At 43.9% G+C, this 25,992-nt stretch overlaps 1 protein-coding gene across 7 annotated transcripts in view; it reads right to left on the minus strand.

Moving 5' to 3' along the window:
• The window catches only part of PPFIBP1 (PPFIA binding protein 1), a 119,446-nt gene that overhangs the window by 37,576 nt on the left and 55,878 nt on the right, over positions 1–25,992 (minus strand). For all 7 annotated transcript variants that reach the window (XM_040594767.1, XM_040594765.1, XM_040594766.1 and 4 more), the window contains exons 3-7: positions 17,862–18,023; positions 15,616–15,821; positions 4,879–4,965; positions 3,554–3,667; positions 2,865–2,996 (exon numbers count right to left, since the gene is read on the minus strand). In XM_040594767.1, coding sequence (XP_040450701.1) covers positions 2,865–2,996; positions 3,554–3,667; positions 4,879–4,965; positions 15,616–15,821; positions 17,862–17,925 — 603 coding nt within the window. In that variant the 5' untranslated portion in view covers positions 17,926–18,023. The remainder of the gene's footprint in view (positions 1–2,864; positions 2,997–3,553; positions 3,668–4,878; positions 4,966–15,615; positions 15,822–17,861; positions 18,024–25,992) is intronic.

A 25,992-nucleotide genomic window follows, 5' to 3' on the forward strand; every position in this document is an offset into this window, starting at 1 on the left:
AATCTCTATTACGTATACAATTAGCTTTGAAAAAGCTGTGTATTTGTGAACATCTAGAGAGTAAAGTCCTAGAGTACAAAGGAAAACGCTTACAGATACAGTGAAGCATCTGTTTAGAGAAAGAACAGTGAATATGAAAAACCTACCAAGCTGGAATGGGCAGTTGCAATGACAGACATAAGTAATAGCTGGATAATATGAAGGATTTAATCTGAATGGTAATTCTGTAGGAGACAGCAGCTCCACAGAAGCTGTTGTAAGACATCAATGTTTTGTTTTTCCTTTTCACTTCCATTTCCCTAAATAAAAACAGAAGCAATATTCATAGGGTTTTTTTCCCAGTTTGGGTATGAATTCTTTTCCATTCTGAACACTGTATGTAAACGCCATAATGTGTTTTATGGTAGAATATTTTAAATATTAATTTAAATACTCAGATCTGCTGAAATAATTGATCATCTACTACTTTAAACAGGAATATAATTAGATTAACACTGAATAAAATACTGTGTACTTCTGAGTAAGTACTGCCTCCAAAATACCTGTTGAGAGATTTTGCATGGCTGAGACCCTTATAACTAATTAGCCATTCATTTTTCCACTGAACAAAATGCAAATTAAGACATATTATCCCTTTCAGTGTCTAAGCCTAAGCCTTTTTACAGCTATGAAGTGTTGAAACAAAGAAGAAACAACGTAATAATTTCTATCACACTAACCTACCTCATTCTGGTTTTCAAAGGGAGGGAGGAACATTTTAGTAATAGTTCATTACTTCTGGCATAAATATCCAGGATAAAAATCTATATAGCCCCTAATTATAGTAATTACCTTTTAGACATTAAAATTACCTTATTTTTATCAAAGACATTAGGCTTATTTCTAGGTATTTCAAAGAGAAAGGTCTGCACAGCGGCCACGGAGGTTAGCCTCTTGCACAGAGCCTCCCGTGTCGCAGGGCATGCTGCGGTCCCACACTCTAACCACTTCTCTGGGAACAGAGGTAGCTCCACATACGCCTTCTTGGTGTGCTGAGTTGTGCTATTAAGTTATGGAGAAACTGCAGTTTAGGGGGCAACAAAGGAAGGGGGAGTACAGGCAAGCTCAGCAATGAATCATATTCAATAAAAATAAGGATAGAAAGAGAGGAAGCAAATCACTGAAAGCCCAATCACTTTTGTTACCTGTTTTGGACAGCACAAGAAACCACAGGGTGTTTACAAACCGAGATGCAGTGGAATCCACTTCTGAAAGCACCTGGTCACTGCAGTCACCTGGACCAAACTTTGCCTCCCCAAAGCCATTTACTGCTGTTGACTAATTTATCTATCATTTGGGCTGCTTATGACAGCTGCCAGTATACAGGTGAAGAGAGTTACTTGTATGCTATAACTCATGAAAGAGCCAAGCACTGTGTGAGCAGAGAGACCTCATGGGAGCTGTGAAAGCAGCCAGCTCTTAAACACACCTCCTAGGGATGCAGAAGACCTTCAACGATTCCCTCCACCTTTCCCCCCACCAATTTCTCCAGCACTGCCATGCACAGTACTTGCCTGGACTGCCAAATCAACTGCTTTTAAGGCAATGCTGTGATACTTCACATAACACCTGGTATCAAACTAGAGGAAAAGGTAACAGGAGGCAACGTGAATACAACCCACAGCTTAGCAACACCCAGATGTGCTACACTGCAGGAAAGGACACTGCCACTACTATGTAAACAATCACCACCTTTCAAATCCGAACATGATTCGAGTCATTGTTTTTCAACCAGTGGACTTCTCTGGGTCTGCAGATTAATACAGACAGGTCCAAAGAGAGTAATTCAAAAGCAAGTCTAACTTTTGCTCTTATGCTTGCAACACAAGTGAGGAATGACACTTCACTGGAAAACACATAGGAAACTGGAAGGAGTTGGTAAACCACTGACTAAAGTGGAAAGGACAGATTTTGTCTCCTGTGATGGCATTATGGCTTCTTTCCTTCCAGAAATGAATGACATCTGGAACGTGCACAATATGAACATCTGACATTTCAGCTCATTTATGAACCCGAAGTTGGAAATTTTGTTCTGCTTCCTAGGCAGACTCCAAAGTATTTCTGATATGGGGTATGTCACTCTAACAGCAAAGCTCACTCTGATTCTTGGGAGTTTCCTGGAAAAAAAAAACGGCTTTGCCCACTTGCTCCAAGGCTTTCTGGCTTCAAACGTGAGCAAGGTTCAGATACACAGATCAGCGGTGCACAGTGGGCAAATGCCCGAGGAGAGCACGGCCAGAGGATGGCTGCTCTGCCTGGCACTGCCTGGCACCGCACACCACTGGGCTTGAGGCCAGGCTGAGATGAGTAACCGCTGGCCTCGCGGTCCTGGGCTTCTGTCAGGCTGGGGTTTGAAGTAAGGCTTCAGAATGCCCTCACACAGAGTCATGTCATTCCCTCCGTAACTGAAATCAAAAGTTGTGTCTTCTAGTGTGTTGTGTCTTTGCACGTGCATGCTTTTTGCACTTGCAATGCGCTTAAGTGTTTGCCTCAGACATGCTTTACTAAGAAGATGACAGTTTCAATTTGGGGCAGGAGCGTGCAGTATGTCCATGATCTTATTTAAATCCATCCTAAATGCCATTCCTCCTGAGATCTGATGGCAAGAACCAAAAACTGATTTTGACAAACTTTCTTTCTAAACCAGAGTTTACCAAAAAGCACACTTTTCATTTTAAGAGATAAATCTTTAAACCTTAAAGACTACTTCTGTTCTTGCCTTGCAAAAAAAGTAAAAAAAAAAAAAAAAAAAAAATCCAGGAAGTTTTCAGGTAATGTGAAACCACATGTAATTTTCACAATTTATTCAGTTGGGTTTTACTCACCTCTGCGTCTCTGAATCTGTCCTCACAGTCCAATCTATCCTTCTCTACAGATGTAAGCTTTAACTTCAGAGTGGAAATCTCTGCCATAAGATCCAGCTTCTGAGTTTCGAGGGATGTTCTGCTTAAAAGCTCCTGATTCAAGACAAAGAGGAAGAGAACAGAATTATTCATCCAAGGGGAAGAAATAAGCAATTTATTTCTACAGCTAAAGGCCTCTTTCATGGGGAAAAGTATCACCCTCTTCCTTGGCACTATCTGAAGCCCTGGGACACAGCCACTACCCATCTGACAGACTCCAGGCACCTAGGATGCATCTGAGATCACAGGGGCACTATCATGGGTTGGCTGACAGGACAAGAAAAAAGCTTGTCTGTCATCACAGTTGCCCTGGGCAGCAAGGAGCTTTGAGGGCAATGCACCCATCCTGCCAAAGGCTTTAATCCAAGTCTCTTTGAAGTTCAGCAAGGAAAGGCTCAAAGAAGAGCAGAACTGGATTCCTACAGTGTAAAGCAGCACTGACATTGCTAAGCACAAAGACTTTAAAGCAAATATGGTAGAAAATTATCACTCAGTTAAGAGACATCAAGAGATGCAACACCTTGAAGTGCACTGCTCTCACCAAAGCAAAATGCAGTTCATTAGGACAGAACAAAGACAGACAGAAAGACAGACATGGGGCTGTGAAATACCTGCTGCAGCATTTCTTCCGTGGCATTCAGCTTCTCCCTGTGCTCTTCTAGACAAAACTCCAGATCCCGAATCTTTTCTCCTTGGGCCTCCACCTGGTCTGTAAGCACACTTACCTGCACAGCAGAGAAAAAGGGATGCACATCTGGTACCTTGCACCCACGCCATATGCGTCCCCTGAAGAACTGTATGAGTAACAGTGCTGGATGGGCCAAAGACTAAATGGGACAATGGGGGGCGGAGGAGCAGCAGAGCTCTGCAGTGGGTACAACACATGGCAAAGCCAACAAGTGAGGAGGGAAAGCTTTCCCCTCACACTTACTGGGATTATAGCCAGAGTTCTAGTGGATGCATTGCAGTTCTGCATTTCCCCTCCTCACTTGTCCTGGAAGTTTTCACAAGGGGCAGCTTGTGACTTTGCTGTGACAATGCATTAACTAAACGCCACTAGCTCTTACCTTAACAACCAAATAGCTAAACCTCAGTGCATGTAATTTATTCTCCTTTCCAAGTGACTGCACACAGTGTGCCATAGCATACAGCTTCTCCTTTTCAGAACAATAAAAGCAAAGGAGGTTAAAACACACAGACTGAGGCTAGGCAAGACTGAGACAAAACTTTCGAGACTGCGAACCCAATCCAATTTTGCCTTTTCTGAATGAAGTTTTTCTTTTAAACAGGCTTTTTTGAGGAAATCTGCGGTACTGCTGGCAATGAGGGCAAACTGCTTAGAGCAGTGCTTGGCACTGTCACAGCTCCTGGACCAGGTCCGCATCAGGGGATGGCAGGACACCTGTGTGGACCAAAGGGTACTTGGACCAGGCAGTCCCGACTCCAACAGCAAGAGTAAGCCAGCAGGCAAGAGCACTCGGGGCTGACCCAGTCCAGCCCAGCCCAGCAGCAGGTGAACAGGACCTCTGGGCAGCTGCTTGTCTTCTCCCACCTGTTGGCGAGTCCCGCAGCTTTTGTCACCTTTCACAAGGACAGGGCACGTGTCACCTGATGCAGACAGCATGTGAATGGTCATGGGAAATGGTGATCTTAAGGATAAACATGGGTGTAAGAAGGTGGTTGCTCTGTGAACCTGCTCAGCTAATAAGATTCAAAAAGAGATCAGATACGCAGAAAGGCAGGCCTGCAGATTTTTTCCTGCAATCTAAATTCACACCTATCCTTACTCTGGGTTAACTCGCAGGTATCAGCAAGGCTTCTGAACTCTGTCCAAAACAACACAACTGCAAACAAATTCTCAGAGATTTTATCACGTACCATCAAAAAGTCTTATGAACGCCAAGTGCAGAAAAAATTAAATTAGGTGGCTACTTACTTGCAGAACAAGAGATTCCTTATCATTTTCCAGACGAGCCAGCCTTTCTTGATACACATCTCCATTCCCAGATAGGTGTCCATTAGTCTGAAAGACAGCAAAGACTGCATAGCCAGCTATCGTACCACGTCATTCAACAGTATCAACACACTTAAGCAATATTTTTAGTCTGCACAGTTCAGGAACAGATTTAAAGTATTCTCCAGCCCCCAAAGGGTTACAAGTCAAATAAAACTATCAACAAAGGATACAAGACCACCATTCAGGACAAGAATTGTTCAGGGGCTTAAAGATGAGAAAGGAAGAACCTTCTGGTGACCTAATTCTGCAAAATTCACTTACTGTGCATTCAGCATTTTGTTAACAAAATTTGTGCTCAATGATGTACTATGCTAAGCCACATTTGCAAAGAGACAAATACCCTAAGACATTCAGCAAGTGGAAAAAAAAAATCAACGCACAATCTACAAAATGTGCATTATGCTTCTTGCAAGTCAAACAATTTTTTCTAAAACACACAGTAAGAGACATCCTTTTGCATTAGGCACATTATACTGGGTATGGTTGAACGTCTGCACTCTAAACGCATCTCTTTGTAAAGCTGCCTGGGGCTAAACAGAAACAAGAATACATGTTAATGCTATCAGAGAGTTCAGAGGAATCAGCAACTTTTTTTTCTTCATAATAACTTCAATGCTCTTGAGCAGTGAGGAGGATTTTACTGTAGCCATATTCAAAGCTGTCCCAAAGCACTTTGTGATGGACACCACAATCAGATCTCAGCTCAGAAAAGAAAATTCTTGTTCCCATCATTGCATAAATTGCTTCGAGGAGTCCGAGAAGCTGCTCTGAAATCCAGCATGCTCAGCAAAGACTCTCACTGATGCTGAGGGGCCTTGATTTCCTTCTGAATATGTGATGAAAAGGATCCTCATGCCCTGCTGAGTCTGCAGCACAACCCTGCCTTGAGAGGCCACCACCACTTAGGAGCTGCAAGCCTTGCGTTCCTGCTTTGAATCTTCCTTTCAAGCAGCTCACCTCCCCTGATTGCAGAGGATGCCTGAGGAACCCTGCTCACTACAACTCCTTTCGTAAGTTACATGTCTGACCTTGGGTGGTGGGAGAAACTGCCTCATTTGAAACGGAAAGAATGAAACTCCCACCAGCACCACTTCAGGATTACACATAAAGCAAATGGGAGGGGGTACAAAGTGTCTGACGTCAGCTTACACTCTCAAGAAATCTGGCTGCATCCTGGCAGTTTTAGGTCAGTGTACAGTAGCAAATGTGTCTCCCAAACACACGTGTAACTTTTACAAGATGACCACAATATCTCCCCTGAAATCACTAGACCTACAGCAGAATAAGAAAGGATGCTCTCTAGTAATTTGTACCAATTCCTCATATCATAACGATACCCTGTACCTGAATTAATTAGCAGTAAATTACTAGGTGTTCTGACCATCCAGACACTAAGCGCCAAGGCAGATTTATTTGAAACTTCTGAGTTTGCCCTGTTTTTCCCCAACCTCTATCAGAATTTAGCTCATGCAACAGGATTTCCATTCAAGATCAGTGAGATCTTCAGTTCTATAGCACTTCAATTTAGGTGAAAGAAGTCAAAGAGCTTCCAAAATGAACTTGTTAGCTGCTCAACTAGCAGATTATGCTTTAAATTTTGTAACCTGACTTGTATGTAAAACAAAAACCCTAGGTTTTTGCATACTTTTGCTATTCTGTAGCTCCCTTCTCATTCAAAGTCACCCACTACATCTCAGGCACTTACTCAGGATCTGTAAGAACAGCATCTGTATTTAATATACAACACATTCATCAATCCAGTGTGTGTGTCTGATGTAGGAAAGCGATATTCATCCCTCATTACAAGCGGGCAGGTGCGGTGCAAAGATATCCCTCCGTTCTGCTGGGGCTAACATGAAAGCCCTTCTCAAAGCACAGACTCAGCTCCCTGCCTCCCAGCCACATCAGTGCCCTAACCACTGAACCTCCTGATACCTCTAGTCAGTGCAGCCAGACACAAATTAACTAAAACCAAAGACTGCGTGAAGAGAAATATGGGGAGGTAATTTATGATGCTGTGAAAACTGACAAGGTGTTAAAATAGAACATTAGTCATTGTGCATAGCATCTTGCCAAGACACCTTTGTTGTTAAACTCCGTTCACATTTCTCAAAAAAAAAATAATCCTGTTTTTCTCAGCACAACATACTTTGCTTTAAAACAGCATTTAGAGAGAGCTCAGGCTGCAGCTTCACATTGCCGTAAGAAAGAGGGAGGAGGTGGTAGGAACCCCAAACAGGACTGGAGAAAGGTTGCTCTCCCACAAAACCAAAGATGTTTTTGCTGGCTGTTGCCAGAAATATTCTGTAATATCTGCAGAGGAACAGACCTCCTATAGTACACCAAAACCAGAAAAATTTGCATACAAACCAACAGCAGTGTGCTTCTTGCCTGAAATGATGTAACTTCTGTGTAATACCTGGGACTAACTCTTCATTTTAGGTATGAAAAGGCAAGAAAGTCACTGACTTCAGTTTCAGTGGGGAACAAGATGAGAGTTGGAGAAAGAATGGCACAGAAAGGCTATGGCACCTATCTCACAGAGCAGCAGCTCCAGCACCTCCTATGGTGGTGCAGAGATCAGAGACCTGCAGGCAACAGCCACACGATACCTTCCCACATCTCTCTGCTCTGTCTTCAAAGGTAAAAAAGTTGATAGCTGGCATGATTTTCTTCCCAGAGAGATGAGGAAGGAAGAGAGCAGATGAAATACACGAAGAACAGAGCAATGATAGCAGTGGGCAGGACTGAAGAGAAATGGAGAGGAAAGATGCCCAAACACTGGATATGGGAACGAGAGCACCAGGAGATGGGGTGGAGGGAACCCTAACAGGGAGGAACGGGCTGCAGGGAGGTCTGAAAGATGCCAGAAAACCTGGTGTGTGCAAAACCTGAGCAAGCAACACTCAATGCATCCTTCAGGAGCAGTTTCTCTCCACCTGGGTACCTGCAGCCTCCCTGGGACTGAGCCTGGCAACTATGCATCCTGCAGAGCAATGGCTCCACTTGCGGGGGGGTGGGGGTGGGGGTGCAGGGAGGAGAAAAAGAAAGTAAATATTTAACAACAACTGCAAGCATATTTGGGGCAGTTGGTAGTTCTAGATCAAATTTGTATCATCAAAGTCAATACAGGATTAACATAGTTTACTATCTGTGCAAGGCAAGCTTTGCCATTTTCCAAAGAAGGCTCTTTTTCATCAGCAAACTAAAATCTATCTTCAAGTAAGCGGTTAGACTTTGCATGTGTTTTCAATTTAGGGATTAATTGCAAAACGCTGTATTGGAAGAGAGTGCAGATTTACCAATACTGATCTAAAACCAAAAGAACAGTTGTCACGATGCCACGGAGGCTTTGCAGAAGTTTGAGGTTAAGCATTTACTTAAAATGCCTTATAAGATCAGACCCAGTGCACTTAAAAACTCTGCAAGATCAATCCGTGGCTTATCTGTTAAACACGTGTGTAAGCTTTGTCTGCAATCATGTAAGTGTAAAAATCCACACTGCTCTGGAGGGAATTATTCCTGTAATAAATAGATGCATCACCAAACTTCCACAGCTTGCCTGCCCTCAGTCTTTAATCCCTTTTTTTCAGCAAGTGAGTTAGCATTCCAAACCACAGGGAAGTTTCTAATAGCTGCTGTTTTAAACCTCCTCATAATAATAATGAAAAAAAAATCCACTTCCTCTCAACTGATGAATTCTTCTTTCTTTCAAAAAAACCCCTAATTTTTAGCCCTCATTTCCCTTCATTTTCCCATCTGCTTTTGACACAAAATAAGCACAAATCATACTGTTCTTGCTGTAGAGGCAATTCAATTTGTATAGAAGGAGCTGCCACTCCACAGCATTATTTTCTTGTACAGCAGATTGCACGGACTGTTTTGACCACCACAGTCCAGTCAACAGTTGGGCAAATAAGCTGTCCCTGACATCTCTTTCCTGACCATCTGGAGTTAAATTAGAGCTCATCAACATGCTTATGTTGTTCAGATCATTATAATACACATTACCTACGCTTAGTTAAGCACAGCTACCGCTGTTCTGCTTATTCACTCAGTTTTAGAGAGTCCCTTACAAGGGGGCTCCTCCAGCCTCAGCTATCTCAGCGTCACTTGGTGCGCCATGGGCAGAGCCTCCAGGTTTTCCAAGCAAAGTATTTGCCACTGTTTCCCCTGTGATACAGAGCCACGGCAGCTTTATCCTCTCTAAGTATCGATTCTGTCCCAAATGATACTAGTCAAATCTGTCTGAACACAATCCGTACCAGTGTTTAACCAGTTTGTGTGGGAGCCCACCGCTGCCCTCCCAAATCAGCATCTCTGCATTTCACGCCTCCCCACTCATCGCTCTGAATATCTGCAGCCTGCTCCACATGCTCAGGCAGCAGGCAGGCAGACCTGCTGCTAAGCTTTTCCTAAAGTTTACAGATTAGTTCCTCCTTACAGAATAAGCAAGGGAAAAAAAGCCACAAACCCACGCAACCCCCCCTGCATTACATTTTAAAGGCTTCACTACAATAAAAGTGAGTTCCAAAAGAAAACCGGCTTAAGACAGACGGTCACTCTGAGAAATTTACCTGAAACATTTTTTAAATATAAAGAACACGGCTGTTGAATAGGGAAGATGCAACCATTTCACATTATTCAGTTTCTTCAATAGCAACTCAGCTGCCACCCGATACAGGAGAAAGCTGAAATGCTCATTCCCTACCAGCGCTGCCCAGCTATGGCTCGCCACTCGGGAAAACGCAGGAGCCAGAAGACACACGGACAGCCTTACCTTATTTAGCCAGACGCAGTGTCCGTGAATGTCCCAGCTGTACTCCATGCTGGTCATGACTATCTCCATGCATCCAAGGACGCCAGTGACTGCGGCAGGCGGGCGAGGCTGAGCTGCAGCCCCAGCACCACGGGCACCCGCAGCGCCCAGCGGTGCCGTCAGGCTCCTCCGAACCCAGGCGCTGAGGTTAAGTGACAGGTTAAGTGACAGCAGGTTTCCTTGCCTGGCCAAGGAAGGAGGCGAACGTGACAGCAGAGCCGGAGCAGAGCTGGAGTAGAGCCGCGAAGCAGCAGCGCTCCTCAGGCGGAGCAAGCAGCTCCTCTGGAGAATTAACACATCAAAGCCCGGCAAGATCAACCCTTCTTCAACCTAAGCCGGCCGCTGGGATCCCAACACGCAAACCCAGGAGGACGTAGGCAGGTGGTTGCAGAGCTGTGTAAACCCGACCAGGAGGAAGGGCAGCCCCACGCAGGTGGCAACTGGCCATCTCCACCCTCGCTCCTTGCCGAACAGCACAACCCCCCCTCTGCACCCTCCTGGCCCTGCGGAAATCATCCAACCCATGAGAAAATCATCCAACACATGAGAAAAGAGCGATTCCGATCCCTTCACCTGACTACAAGGTAAACAGGAGGGAATTTTCTTTTCCTGACGGGCTATTAATAAACCTGGAAGAACACATGTAACTCACTTGTAGGCGCCAAGAAAAAGAGGAAGGAAAAGTTGACTCAACTGTCCTAGGTTTCACGAGTGGCTTGTCTCAAGTTTATGTTATATTTTAGAATGACATAAAATGCAGCAGTAACAACCAACTGTCCTCACACTTAAATTCAAATTTACCCAGTAACAGCTGCAGCATAAAAAATCCTTAGTATTTTTGACCGCAGATCCTAGCTCTGGGAGTCCTGTGATCATCACAGACCCCAAAGCTTTTATTATTAAAAAGAAACATTTACAACTACCCTTGATAGATAAAAATCTCAAAAAGATGAATACTAAATAACCCAGAAGAAAAGAGCATAGCAGAAGAGGAGCAGAAGCTGCCTTTTCTAAGCCAGATTGATGCATTTTGGATTGGGAATGGTGATTTTTGACAGCTCTGCCGTTGGGGCTGCACGGGTTGTTCTTACTGCTGATGAACTCATCCACAATGCATGAAGATGCCATGCCAAGACATGCTATAAATAAGCCCATATTATCTTCCAGTGTTAAAAACACCAGTCTGGATGACCACCTTTAGCAAGAAGCAGGGTCCTGTGCTTCAAGAACTCACAGACAAAAAATATTGCCAGGAGGCAGTTTATGACGACAGGCTGAAATGGTATCACAAGGCTCCTTTCATGTTGCAGCCTGAGGAGGCATCTCAAACAGGTGTTTGGTGGTAAACATCTGTGTGCCACACATTACCATAGGACCTTTCAATAGCTAAATTCAACATAAGCAGAAGCTGAGCCGCAGGAATGCGCTGTACGCCCACACTAAGACAATCAAACAACAAACTTTGGTTTGAAGACGAGATTTTTCCATGAATAAGAAATATGAGATGATTTCTGGCTAACCAAACCGCTTCCTCCACTTGGGAATCACCCTGTTGGCCAAACCGGCCAGTATCACTCTGTAAGATTACAAGCTATGTTTATCCAGCCAGGAAAATTTCTCTTTGAAATCTAATATTCCCTCATATTAACTCTCATTACTCTCCCAGCCACGCTGGAAGAACTGACTTGTTGAAGAAGTGTCAAAATCTGAGGCTGGTCTGTGAGACGACAGATCTGCTAGTCACAGCAGCAACACTCTAGATTGCACAAGCCACCACGGGTACCACAACTCAAATTAACTACCATCTTCAGGTGAGCTGAAAATGTTCTTCAAGAAACCTCTGGAGGCCATAAAGTTTGGTTTGCTTTAATGATCTTACACTCAACTTCAGAAATTCACTTCTGGAGTGAAAAAAAATTATTTTTTATATATATGTTCATAATCAGGAAGTCACTTCCCAAGCTAAAACCACAGTTGTACTTGCTGTGGACTTTAAAGAAAAAGTATTATCCTGGCTCTTTCATTCCAGGAGCACATCCTTTAAAGAGGAGAAGGCACAAAACAGGACCCACATACATGGTTCAGATCAGGATCCTGGGGAAGCTGGCTCTGAGGTGTGGGAAGGGACTGTCCACCCACTTCTATCCTTCACCCTCCTTTTTAACAAGACACAGTTGGTTTCTTCTTTCTCAGAAGGTTGTTGCATAAGATGTATTTTTTAAAAAAACACCAAAAAAACACTGTCAAGAAAGATAATAACCAGAAAAGAAAATTTTCTCTTGTTTGCTTCAACTGAAATAAAACTGGAGCAACATTCATGACCGGGAGCAAGGTTCCTAAGAATTATTCTTCAAGAGATGGATCTATCAGCTTCCAGCTGGACACTATAGGGCTGCCTTGGTCTTGCAAAGGCAAGAGTTTCATTTAAAATGGTATTGTTACTGGGGATGATACTACACTTCACTCACATGCTGTCTGTAATCAAGCCAGCAGCTCCATTTTCACAGAGTACAACACGTGTTTTATTGACGCACACATCAGAATACATTAAACATTTCTGTTATTCAGAAGAAATCTGAAAAAACTCCAAAACTTTGGAACAGTTATGATCTGGCTGTGGATTTCAGGTCTGGTCCCCAGTGAAAGCACCCAGACCCAACATGCCTGAGCTTAGAAAAGGCCTCAGTACCTTTCCAGACCTTGCACAAATAACCTTGTTCGTAATTTTAACCACGGCATTCATCTGCCCTCCATGTGCACACGGAGATGTGAGCAGGGTTTCAACAACACAGTTTTGAGTTGTAGATGGACAACTAGTACTGACATGGTAGAGTTAAACTGACTTAATTGTGCAGCGGAAAGCGGCATGTACAACTTCTTTGAACGTCCCATGGGGACTATCTGATGGACTCTCTTGGAAGAGCTCTGCCAGATGTCCAGGCACTGTACGTGCATTCTGGTGTCACGTGACCATCTGGCACCCACCAGTTAAAAAAAATACATCAGTATGAGGTGTTTTAACTTGTTGGCCCTTTTTGAGTGCTTGCATAGACTCCTTTAACACACTGGGAGGAGCAGAGAGGAAGCAATCACTAAGAAGTGGTACAGGGACATGGAGCAGTCAGTTGTGGCATGGCAAAACTGAATGTTCTTCCCCATTTTACAGAAGCAAGCAACTTTGGGAGACTGCTGTCAGGCCCTTTTCCCAACTAGGGCATCAGCAGTTTTCCCTGCAGAGGCCAGTAGAAGATTTTTCTGTTGTGACACACTGTTTGGCAGCAGCAAACACTATTTTTGCTTTCCTCTGAGACACGAGAGACTTGCTTACAGCTTTGGATGGCATGTCACGCACCAGTTCCAGCAGCTTGGAATAGTCTGGTGGACGCAACTTCTTCATGCATGGAGGAATAAACCAATTTCAAATCAAGGAGGTGCTTCCCTTCCTCTGTAAGGATGGGCATAGCTGCAGAATACCTTCCTGCAAATCATTTGGGCACTTCATGTAACACCTTCCTGCTTAGACAGGGACTGACAACACTGGTGGCACCTGCAAATCCCAAGCTTGTAGCACAGTACAAAGCATAACATTCAGTCTTTCCTACTATGGGCTTTAAGGGTGCCAGAGAGTACAGCGGAGTAACTGGAGGCAGACCGAGGAGAAGCATAGCTGGAATAGCTATTTTCTGCAATCTTCTGTACACACAACCGCTGCACATCTTTTCCAGTGTTCAGGAAGCACTAAACTGAATGGCACGAGACAGATTAAGCCCATGGCTGCAATGAAAGCCATTACTGTCTGATTGCCACGCAGTGATCCACATCGCACGAGTCTGAAGGACCTCGTTCCAGATCCTAACAGCCAGGCATCCCTAAAATCACACATCTGCCATCACAAAAGGCAATGACCGGCTTTCACCTCATTAATCTCAACAGGCACTGCAGCCTCCAGCCACACTGCTGGGCTCCTTTACTCCAGAGTAACATGCAGTGGATCAGCATCACTAAGCATTGACTGCTGATGTCTATGCACACCAAGGGGAGCAGTTAATTTTCCAAGGCTGTTTGTCTGGCATATGAACTTTTTTTTATTTATAAAGGCCATACATGCATGAAACCTGTTATGACCCTCGATTTCTGCTCCACACAGAGCAGAGACTACTTACAGCGATGTTCACTGCTGTACATTATGCAGGAAGGAAATGCTGATGTTAGCAGGAACTCTGCACGTTTTAAAGATCTGATTTGAATGTCACTCCTGTCTCCTCCTGATCTCAGCGCCGGCTTCCATGCTTTGACAGCGGGGGGCACGATCCAAATCCCACTGGCAGCAGTGTGAAAGCTCCCACGTGCTTCATTAAGTTTCAGGCATTTTCAAATGCGTAGTTCAAAGCACAGGAGAAAAAACCAAAAAAAACCTCTCCCTTCCAACCTTCCTGCAAGAGCTTGGGACACCAGCCCATCACGCGAGGCCAGGTGCCTGTCTCTCCCGCAGCACTGCATGCTGCCAGATGGCACATCGGGTCACCTGGCGCCCAGCCTGCATGACCCAGCTGCCAGTTTGGCACCCACAGTCCTGCACCCGCCGCTCCGGGCTGCAACAGAGCGCTAAAATAAATTTGTTTATCAAGATAAAAATGCTTTTTGCAAGATCAGCCGTGGCTCCAAGGTGACCGAACCCTTTCTGAGGGGGTGTGATGCCAGTCCTGGGAAGGGACCAGGCGACAATGGCTGCCTGTCCCAGCAGCAGTAGTGCGTAGGGTGCAACACAGAGCCACCACAGCGGCCCGTCCTGCATCAGACCCGGCCTTCATCAGATCTGGCATCCCCATTTCAGCAGCACGGTGTGAAACCTGGCCAACACCAAGTGTGAGAGACAACAGGATCTGGACACTGCTGTAAGACTTGGCAAAATACCTAGAAGCGCACACCTGCCGCTGTCATAATAGCCACAGACTGACTTAAAACCTAAAGCATGGCCTCTAGAGTAAGTCTTCACTTCCACTGCTGGAGCTTCCCCAAAACCTGTGCACGATCTGACCACCAGAACAGAAACCTCGCCACAGACCGCGAGCACAAGGACTCGTCTCTGGCCCTGCTAGGAAGTCACCAGTCACAGGGCACCTGGAGGCAAAACCAGTGGGCCCTTCCAAAATGATGCCGTGTAACTTACCTTCTGATAAGCACAATATTTTATTTCCCAAGGTAGTCTTCAGGTAGCTACCACTCAAATAATATCTGATGATCTGGAAAACCAGGTCTTGGGGAAAGAGCCCTGTCAGGTGTGTTTTGGTGTATTTTTAAAGCAAGGTGACAAAAACTGGCAGATTCACAAACACAGAAAATATAAATTTGGTTTGGTATCCAGATTAAAGGGATGCTGAGCTTGTATCACTCGCTTCTGTTATAAACCAGGTAAGGAAACTCAGTAAAACTGGTCCTTGTAGAAAATACACACTGCCAAAAGTGCTCTTCAGTGAAAAGTTCATATGGAAAACAACTCCTCTCTGCCACCATTTAAGCATCTGATTCCTACAAAAATGTTTTTCTCCAGCCCTCTGAGATAAAAATCCAGTCACCAAAAATTTTTTGCTCCCTAGATTTGAGAGACAATGGTACATCAAAGAAAGCATAGGCCAACGCACCGCACGAGCCATCTGGGCAACAGCTTTTCCAAGGCCCCACAGCAGCATCTCCAACCCAAAACCTCTTCCCTTTGGTTCTTTGAAATCTACTCTAATTGTTTTTAATGTCTGCATAAAGCACAACCCCACTGCCTGAGTCAACCTAGCTAACATAAAAAATGAGCGCCTCATGGGCGAAACAAGGCGAGACCATACCATTTGACTTTGGAGCCATTCGATCAGGGTCTCCGCCGTTGAGTCCGGGACCTGGCAGCGCAGCCCCTCTCTCTCGTCCGCTTCCATCATCTCCAGCAAGCCCCTCAAGTCCTCCACCAGGTGCAGTGCCCGCAGGCCCCCCATGAAGGGAGAGGTGGGGGACTGGCAGTCAAAGATGCCATTGGAGTACTCCAGCGCCTTCGAACCTGGAGGGAGCAAAATTGCATGGCATCAGGCATAAGGCAAGCAGGTCAGACACACAGCAAGGCTCAGAGATGTAAGTGGTGGCATTTGCTCTTGGCGGGCATTTATCTGAAACAAACTCGTCGCTAGTGCTCGATTCTGTCCTCACCAGGCAGCAATTTGGAGAAGGGCAAGCCCTTGCCGGCATGCTGTGTGGATGGAAGCTCCTGCAGGAAGGAGGTGGGCTGATCTGACAGGGGATGTGTACACCACGGCCGTGCCCACAGGCTCAAGGCAGGGGCTGGGCTCCTGCTCCCCAGGGTGTATCGGAGGCACTAAGTACTGGGGGGGAACAGGCTCTCCAAGCGCTCCGAGTCACCCTGTAGGGACTGCAGGACCCAAGTCAAACAGTGACGGTGTCCAGAGGAAACCATGCTCTGCATTTTACAGGTAGGAATATGTTATGCTGCTCAAAGACACTGGAATTTTTTAAAAACAATTAAAAAATATATAAAGATAAATAAAAAACCCAAATCACTTCTACACAAGAACAAATTTTAAACCCAACAGTTTGATGTGGTAGCCCTGACATCTGCATGTTAATAAAGAGAAAAATCTCCTATCTGCATAAACTCACAGTACATATATTTGACCTACATTAAAAGTTGCTATATCTTAAGTCAGGAAGAAAACTATGAATTCAGGATTAAGGTTGATTTAAGTCAACCTAGCTAATTCCAACTATAATTTCAGCACACTGATTTGTGACCTTAATACTGTAATGCCTCGGGCACAGTGAGACGTGTTCATAACAGAGCATCATTTGTACTGTCAACTTTTGGAAACTACAGTGATATGCCATATATGCACTTCCATGAACTTTCATTCCTCTCATCTGGCAAGCCACAAAAATGCAAGTATTCTGCTAATTCCCTCTGAAAAAAACGAAAGAGAAATAATCCCCACAACAGCACAGGATTGATGTCCCTTTGTTATATTACTTTATATAGGTCTGTCTCAACAGACACATGGGTAAATGAAGTCTGTGGTGACTTCAACATCTCAACACCACATTTTATTTTTATATTAAACCTCATCTTGCCATAATCAACTTAGGCTCTTGGAAACAGATACACGATTGGATCTAAATACCAGTATCTACTTATGGAAATTACTAAAGGTACAGCTTAGAAGTATTTTTAGAGATCATTATGATCCAACTGAATCCACTTTACATGTGTTCCTGCTATGTGTCCTTAATATCTTTAGAAAAACTGTTGAGAAAATTCATTGTTTAAACAAAGCATCCACCATATGATTATTTTTTTCCCTAAGGGAAATTACTCTAAGAGGAACTATTAAAGACTTTATAACTGTGTTGCTATCCTTGCAGGGTATTTTTTTCAGTTTGTTTGCATAGCTCTGCTGGAATAGGATTAAACTATTAACTTCTTGCTGCTTTGCTCCTCTATGTTGTGTACTTATACTATTTTATGACTCACTAGACTCCAACTTAAAAGCAGAAGCTGTATACTTTGCAATGACTCTCCTTGTCCACTTACAATTTACAGGTACTTTTACGTTCAAGGCAGGTCCAAACCAAATATTTGGACCCAAAGCATCCCAATTTTGAAAAAAAAAAAAAGGAAAATTCAGTTTAAGTTTTAGCTCTTCAGATTTGAGAGAAGTTCAGAGTAGCCAGTATTAGGCAAACTTACTCTTCCTGCCTTGCAGCAGCTCTTTAAATACAGTCATCCTGGATTGAAATGTGCCTTGTCCTTGACTTTTATGGTGCTGTGTGCACCAGCTGTACTGCATCACTCAGCCACTTTGAGCAGCATTTTGTTAGAAGACAGAAGAAAAACTACTATCCATTTAGCTGTGTCTTTTTTGTAAAAGTCTGTGCAAACTCTCCACTCCATTTACTTGTAAATTCTAAGCTATAACAGAAAACACCAAACACAGTTACCAGCACGTTCCCTTCTAAGCCTGAAACTCTGCCCTTCCAGTATGAGAAAGGAGGACCAAAACAGCTAAATGAATAAGCTGCCCTGAGTGCTTACCTGCTATAATGCCATCCATCTGCTCCAGAGCCGCAGCGAGCATGTCACTTGCATCACTCATCATCTTCTCTCTTCTCAGGAACAATCACCAGCTACACCATTAGGAGCAATAAATCACCAGTAGTGTGAGTTGGATCCAGAGCCTCGAGTCTGCAATTTAACCTGCAAAAGAGAATTTAATTTCACTGCACGTTCTCTGAATGCAGACACCACAGCTGCCAGACCAGCAGGAAGACTGGGGCCGTTTGCTGACCACAGGAAGACTCAGAGGCGTTCACCACCAGGCACAAACTGGCATCAAAGAATCAAAGCACCAACCTGATGATCCAGTTCCTACTGTTGGTCAGCCAGTGACCTGCCCCTGCCCACAGATACCACTGAGGGGGCATCCCATAGAAGACAAAGGTCTTCTATCACTAAAAGGAAGCTGCAACCCAGTAATGAACAATGCGTCTACCTGTATTTTTTCTCCCCAAGAATTTGTTGGTACAGAAAAAGAGGAGTCTTACCATTTGCCCAAGGTATCTGGGTGTCTAACAATCCAGAAACCCCAAGCATGCAATTATTTGCCTACAGGCAGGAGGTCTCAAACGCCCATGCCTCGCTGGATGTAGTGTCCATGCACAGACTATCCCTCCAAAGACGCTGCTCTGCGCTTAGCAGCGCTTCAAGCTGTAATGATGCAATCTGATCTTATCCTAAAAGTTTTGAAAGTCAGAAGTGGTCCCCAGAGGAGTGCTTCCAGCAGGGTCTGGCAAAGCGAACCTGCCCCACATGCTGCCTGGGCAGGTGAAATAGTAGATACGAAATCCCGATGGGCTACAAGTTGGCACTTGCTGAAGTGGAGCTGCAGAGGTCAGAGGCATACCCAGTCCCTCCACCCCAGCACGATGGACACACAAGTCACCCAAATAGCCCAGATTGCCATGGCTTTAATCTAAGACATGCCAGACTACTTCTGATATAAATACAGTTAGGGAACAAAGCTAAACAAACACCAGGAAGGAAAACTCGCTTTAACCTTCTGCATACCCTGCCATTTGGTTTTTGTATTAGGCCGCAATGCTGCTGACATTTGCCCCAACATAAGCAATTAAGAAAGTTATTCACAGTACCTCTGGCATAAGTCCTGGAAAAGAGTCTACTAAAAAAATAAAACCAAACTCAAACCAAAAATTCATGTTATAAATTGAGCGTTCCCTCCTACGAGTCACTTTATTGTTCTGACCCAGCTGGGAAGTAGCTCTTAATGGAGGCTGCCAGCTAGCTTTGCTGAAATACTACCCTTAAAATGCCAACAAACATTTAATCTTCTGTAACAAAACTTTTATTACACAAAGTTGGTCCAAACCCTAAGGTAACTTTTGAATGACAGCACAAAGACTACTGCACTTTTGACAAATGCCTTGCTTTATTATTTAGTTGCCAGAGTCAGAAAAGCCAAGAGAACTTCAAAAAGTCAAAATACCTGTAAGTTAAGGTGTTGCAACTCTTAAAAAAATGCAGTAGCATCATAACTGAAGACTTCCAGCCTTCCAGGAGGAAGCCCCCACTTTTAAACACAACGTAAATATTAAACTTCAAGCAGTACAGTATCTGCCAGAATATGCAGATCCTACAAGACATTTGGTCTGGTGCCTCTGCATCCGGTAAAAATGAGCACAAAACGCAGCTTTTGCAAACACATTCACTTGGACAACACTGTAGACGATCTTGGTTTTTCTCCTTTAGGGTTTCCTGGTTCTGATAATCAGGTCCTGCTCAAGTATGGGTGTCTATGAACGCAGAGTGTGGATGGTCTGTGACGGATTTTCCTCTGAAGGCAAAAAGCACGAAGAGGGAGCCCAGGGCTGCCGCTGCCTCAGGCAAACCACCGATTCCTCATAGCTCTAATTGGAAAAGGCCCAACAACGCAAAACACCCATAAACCCACAACAGTCAATTAATGTTTGGGAATCAGGGGTTCCCACAATCTTCCCAATGTGCATAAACACCTCCTGGGGGGAGTCAAGAAGACCGAGCCAGACTCTTTTCAGTGGCACCCAGTAACATGATGAGGCAAGGGGCAAACATTAAAACAGAGGAAATTCCACTGAAGCATTAAAAGGAAAAAAAATAATTAAAACCTTACATTTAAAACAAAAGTTCTTAAAAAGCTTCTATACTGTGAGGATGGCAATCACTGGAAAGAGCTGCCTTTTTGGGGTCTCCATCCTTGGAGCAACTCACAGCCTGACTGGACCCTGCATGGCACAGCCTGCCCTGGGCATCCCTGCTTGGGGCGGGGGGTGGACTGGAGACCTCCAGTGGTGCCTTCCCACCTCAGCCATCAGTCAGCTCAGCGCAGCTCGCAATCAAGCATTGAATACAGTACTGAGGAAGACTCAGTACTAGGAAAAGCCTACTGGAGGCTAAGAATGTGCTAAAGAACAGTGCTCCCTAATCACGTTTGATCACAGTGCATCCCTTGTTTCTCACCTTCTGCCTAGGAAAGACATTAAGTGGGGGCAAGGAACTACTAATTTATACTTGCATAATAAAGCCATGGCCCATAGGCATAGAAAAATCACCACCCTTGTGCTTCATCCAGGCACAACCAACCCTCATGTTTCCAAAAAAAGATCTCCTTGCTTGGTTTTATCCATGGCTGTCAAAAACCCCTCAGACAAGAGCAGCAGTGGTACCAGCAGCATCCAAGAGACCTCCAGTGTCTACCCCACTGTTACCTGGCCCTACATCCAAGGAAAGAGACATGTGAGTCTGCACAATGCTTCCTCCACTGCTACTGCAACAGGAGGAGCAGTGAGAAATTTTAAGACAAAATTTAGTGAAGCAAGACCGTGAAAACACACTGATCTCCAAAAACCCTTCCAACACTCATGGAGCATCTGTTAGCAGCCCGACCAAGCCTACAGCTGAGAAACTTGAAGAGATGAAATAAAAAAGAACAAAAAGTCTCCAAGCTGAACAGCTGGAGATAACGCAATAAAATCTCATTTTCCTCATTATTTGGTCCTAAAAGTGGTCATTGAAAACTAGCCTGGAATAGCACATCCTGCTCTGGCCACCTTCCCAGCACATTGCAGCACATCTAGCAGTCAGGAAGTAAAACCGCTGTGATAGAAAAATAATATTGGAGGCATCCTTCTCCGGTAAGGGCACGGAATCTCTTTTATCCTTTGCACACCATCATCAGCACACGGGGAACGGATGGGCAGGGGGGAAATCAAAGACCTCATACACCAGCGGACCAAAGAACCATACTGCACGAAACAAGAAAAAACAACAAACCGCAGGAGGAAGAGGGTGGAAAGGGGAGGTGCAGAGGGAGTCAAAGGCAGGCAATTATTAGACAGAAGTCATAAATCAGCAGCGCTTTGTGGATTATAGGGATGAGGACAATAAACACCAGTGGATTAATCCCTGTGCCTACTGAAGGGCACCAAGACTGCTTCTGACTTCACAAACTTCAAGAGCAGCCTCAGCTGACTGCTAACACAGCAGAGCTTTCCCGATATGTATGTTCCTTTCTTTACCCTTTCCTTTCTATGGCTTTAGTCAAATAGAAATAAAAGCTAATAGAAAACTCAAGGCTTTTGAGTTTTGTTGTTGGCAGTGACTAAGGAAAATCATGCAGTCAGGTAACATGAACAAAAATCCATCTTGGAGAAGTGCAGTGGAGCTCCTTAGGAAAATGAGGCAGTGCTAATATTTCAGATGACGTCAAGCAGTTTAAATTATTTTCATCCATGAAATCAGAAAAGAAGGGAAAAAAAAAAAATAAAAATTACAATCCTCATTTTAACACAGATGGATCTATGACACAGCAGATGAATGAGAAACCAAGGTGAGCACAGGAGACAGAGAGGCAGACACACAAAATCCACCCCTGGCATAATGCCATCGAGAACATACCTGGGAGGAAAGTACTGACAGCACCCCGTCTGACGGACCATTTAAAATAAGTTTTCTCTTGCTTTCCAAGAAAATGACAACACTTACCTTCCTGCGAGTGCAATCAGCGCAAGGTAGGGCAGGGGTGTTGTTTTTACAGGGACAGACCCCCTCTTTAGAGCTCCCAGCTGAATACCTTGCTCAAGCCGACAAGAACAAGCACTGCTTCATCAAGGCTGTATTTACAATCCACCATTAAAAAATAAAAATAAAATACAAATGCAGCTATTTCTACTACCAGTTACAATTAATCCTATCACTAGCTGGCATTTCTACCACATCCTGGGCTGTGACAGAGAAGACATTATTTGGTCTTACTTGTTTAATGTCCCCTCCTCTGGTTTGAACACACCAGCCGGTTGCTAGGGCTATGCTGTTCACTTTTCAGTAGGTGGAGATTTTTTATTTTTATTTTTGAATGACATACAAACCCTCTGGCTACAGTGCTTATGAAGATGTATTCCAAACAGCTTACAGAGAAAACAAAATAGCTGCCCTGCAAATAAATCCAAGGAAAGCCAGAAAAAACCAAGGGGCTTTGTGAATGAGAACTGCAGTCCACTGGATGCAAACAGGAAAGCTGCCTGAATGTGGATTTCAAAATCAGGCATTTAATTAAGATGGCAGACTTTAAAAAAAAAAAAAAAAAAAAAAAAAAGAAGAAAAAAAAAGGCACTTAAACATTTCACATATGTAGGAAATTACAGTCTCCCCACTCAGATGCTGTCTCTTTCCTAGATCAAACACCACACACAGAGGCATCTAAGGGCAACACCTTCAGACCTGGTGTTTTTTATTTATTTTGGGGGTGGTCTCATTCCGGATGTCCACCTGCCAAACACACCATGCTTAAAAACCCAGAGGTTCACAGAGCTGAAGAGAATCGGCTGCCTGCTAGCAGGTCTGAAGGCCAAAAGGACAGGTTGTGCCCTGCGTGGAACCTCTCCAGGGAAGGGCAGGGGCTGCCCTCTTGTCCCACTCACCATCCTCTTTGTGCACAGGCTCTGCAAATGCTCAAGTGCTTGGAAAGAAAGCATCAGCTACAGGTTATTTTTATTATATGATGCAATAAGATGGATGACTTGAGTTTCCCAGCTCTCCTATTCCTACCAAATGCTCCTTAAATGAGGAAATTTTGATACACAGAAAGTAAAAATCTTAATTAGGGCTTGTTTTTGAGAGCTGTAGAGAGTAAAAAAAGGATGCCCAAGAGCAGGCTGTTGCCCCAGAGCAGTCTACCACAAAAATACAACAACAAAGCTAATAAATTGCAGTCATCTTTTACTATTCTACCACAAAAGTAAGACCCCAAATTTCACCCTGCTGCCACAATTCGTATCCCTACATTCCTGGTCCTACACAAACAAGATGACTGCGCAACAGGTCTGAAGCATCTTACGGATTCATCTCTATCGCCTTACAATACTAAAGCGATACATCCTTAGCAATTTTTACAAGGTAAAGTTGTTTCATGAAGATAAATGCCACTTCAGACATATAATCACATCTATTTCTGCTTTTTCTGGTGGGCCAGAAGAGAACACAAACACGCAGACTTATCTGCAAAATACATTTCAACCACAAATAAAAACCAGCTTCGAATGAATTCAATCTAAATCTCTGACAGAATTTCTGATGGGATGTTTTGAAGATACTCAACTATAGTGCCACCAGTCAGTAGCATTTTAACACTTAATGATTAATATATTCAGCTACTTTACACTAGGAGCTATTAACATTTCTTTTGACTCTATTTCATACCTTCCAGGCCTGAAATAAGAAATTTAAAAAGGAAATGGATCCTTGTTGAATACATTGCTCTGGTGTTTTCCAAGACAAGAACAAATGAAATTTGAAAAGTAAAAATAGGAAACTCTGAAAACATCTTAATGGGAATAATGCAAAGAAATATCTTAGCATGAGGCTGGGACAGGAAACTAGGCAGGTCCCAAACATGCTTTGAGCTGTGTCATTCAGACACTGTCCCCCTTCCCCGGGGAGAGGCCCCGGGTGCCAGGTGGAGGCAGGTACCACTGCTCAGCTCCCTCCCGGCCATGGGCACGCTGCCCTGGCTGCACTGCAGTGGCCGGACAGCCATTGCACACAGGCTGAGGCAAGGAGGTCCGCTGAGACGAGGCACGTCCTTTGGCTGGTCCTTTCCCCTCCAGGTCCTCCATTCCAGAAGGATGGCTATAAGGAGCATTGTCCCTGGAGTGGGAGCCCAGTGGGGCCAGGCTTAGAACCCACCAGTCCGTTGGTTCAGCACCCTCCAAGGGCCCCAACGCTTGGTCATGCAAAAAGGATAAACACCATTATGAATAAAAACCAACCCAAATGTTAGCAAAAGCTTACTTAAACTGATAACATCTATTTGGTTTTATATATATCAATAAATGTCTTGAATTTGCTGAAGTCTAGTCAATGACATCAAAGCAATGCTGTTCTCATATTATACAGACCTACAAGAAAGCAACAAATGTCCCTTTGTTCCCTGACTCTAGATCCTTTCTTTGTTCCCTGAATTTCATTATTTCTTTATTACAGAACAACCATTATTTATTTATTTTAACTGATAAAAGTGAATGGAAGCACACTGAGGCTGAAAGCCTATCCCACAGTATGTAAGAAATGTCTTGAGATAAAAGGTATTAAGCCATAGAAAAGACTTAAAAGTATTTTAAGAGCATAAAGCACCAAAGTCCTTCCAAGATACGATTTTTTATACCTGGCAAAAACTAACCTCAAACCGCACAACAACTTTTATTACTAACCACCTCAGCTGCATTCTGCCTTAAAATTTGTTAAACGCCTCAATTGTGAGGCAAAAGCAAAGCCTCAACAAGATAAGCATCCTTCAGATATTTGGGCAGAGATGTATACACAACAAACAGCTTATATAAACACCCGAAGTCTCTGAGTCAAGGTTTATGGCTTGGATTCATATCCAGTTACAAAACAAACCATTTATTTTGGTCTGCAGTATTGAAATCATTCCGATTCCTTATCTCTACTACCCTGTTCTCCAGCAGCTCTTTTTTTGTTATTGTAATTGAAATGAATTTAAAAAACACAGCAGGTGACTGGTTATGTTGTTTTGTGATGCACAAGTGAGCTCTGTGATGGCTGGATGGCACTGAGTCAGCCACAGCAGCAGCACCTTACCTGCAAAGCAGCCGTGTAACACAAATACCTGCCTGCAAACACCCTTCAGACTCACTCTTTACTGACAAGCAATCCAAGGTCAAATGGAGGCTTGCAAAAAAACCCCGCAGATATACTTCATTTTAGGCTGTTCATATTTTACTGGTTAACTATTTAGTAAATGCCTTCAACCACTCACCTGAGACAGTCTTATGAAATCAATGCCTTATTTTCTCACGTTTTGCTTGGGTCCACTGATTAGGAAAACAATTGAGATATTCATTCCTCACTGAGACTGCTAATGCAAGCAAGGAAATGCCTCACATTCCCCAGCAACATGTTATTGACACACTGTGGCCACACAGGCTACGAAACAAAGAGACACTGTTGGTAAAGAGTCCAAAAAGTAGTTCTTCAAAATAATTTAAGAACCATGAAATCCTGAGCACAGACCCCTGCTTAGATCTGACTGCATAGCTCGTGCCGTTTTCTTTCAATGGACTGGATCCAAAGATCAAATTCAAAACTTCCAGATCTGAAAGAGCTTGGCTTTAGATTTTGGACCTTCAGGTCTAGGAGTTTCCAGATCCACAGTTTCAATGCTGTCACCGCACAAAGCAAAATTAGGGGGCACCGACCATCAAAAGCCCAGAAAATGAATAAAGTATATTTAGCTTGAACAGCACTTTCATATGTGTCTGTTATAAACAACAGAAAAACCTTGTAATTCTGCAGCATCAACTGTTACATGGGGAAAATCCGCATATAAAATCCCAGCGTTACACCTTTCCCCTTCTATTGCCTCTGATTTTGCTGTCTTAAGATTCACCATTCAGGAGGAACATGAAAAAGAACAGTGTGATTTCTGAAGTACATGCTTTGCATGTGGGGATACTTCTGTCTTTTAAAGACTCATGGTATCTGAGAACTTGATGTTGCCAGTACCACCACTGCACTACCACTACACCAACAGTCCCCCGATACAGCATGATTTGCCATCTCTTTTCACTTGGTGTTTTAAAAATGGAGCAGGGTA

This window comes from Falco naumanni, chromosome 5 (genome assembly GCF_017639655.2).
Source record: "Falco naumanni isolate bFalNau1 chromosome 5, bFalNau1.pat, whole genome shotgun sequence".
Classification (NCBI taxonomy): Eukaryota; Metazoa; Chordata; class Aves; order Falconiformes; family Falconidae; genus Falco; species Falco naumanni.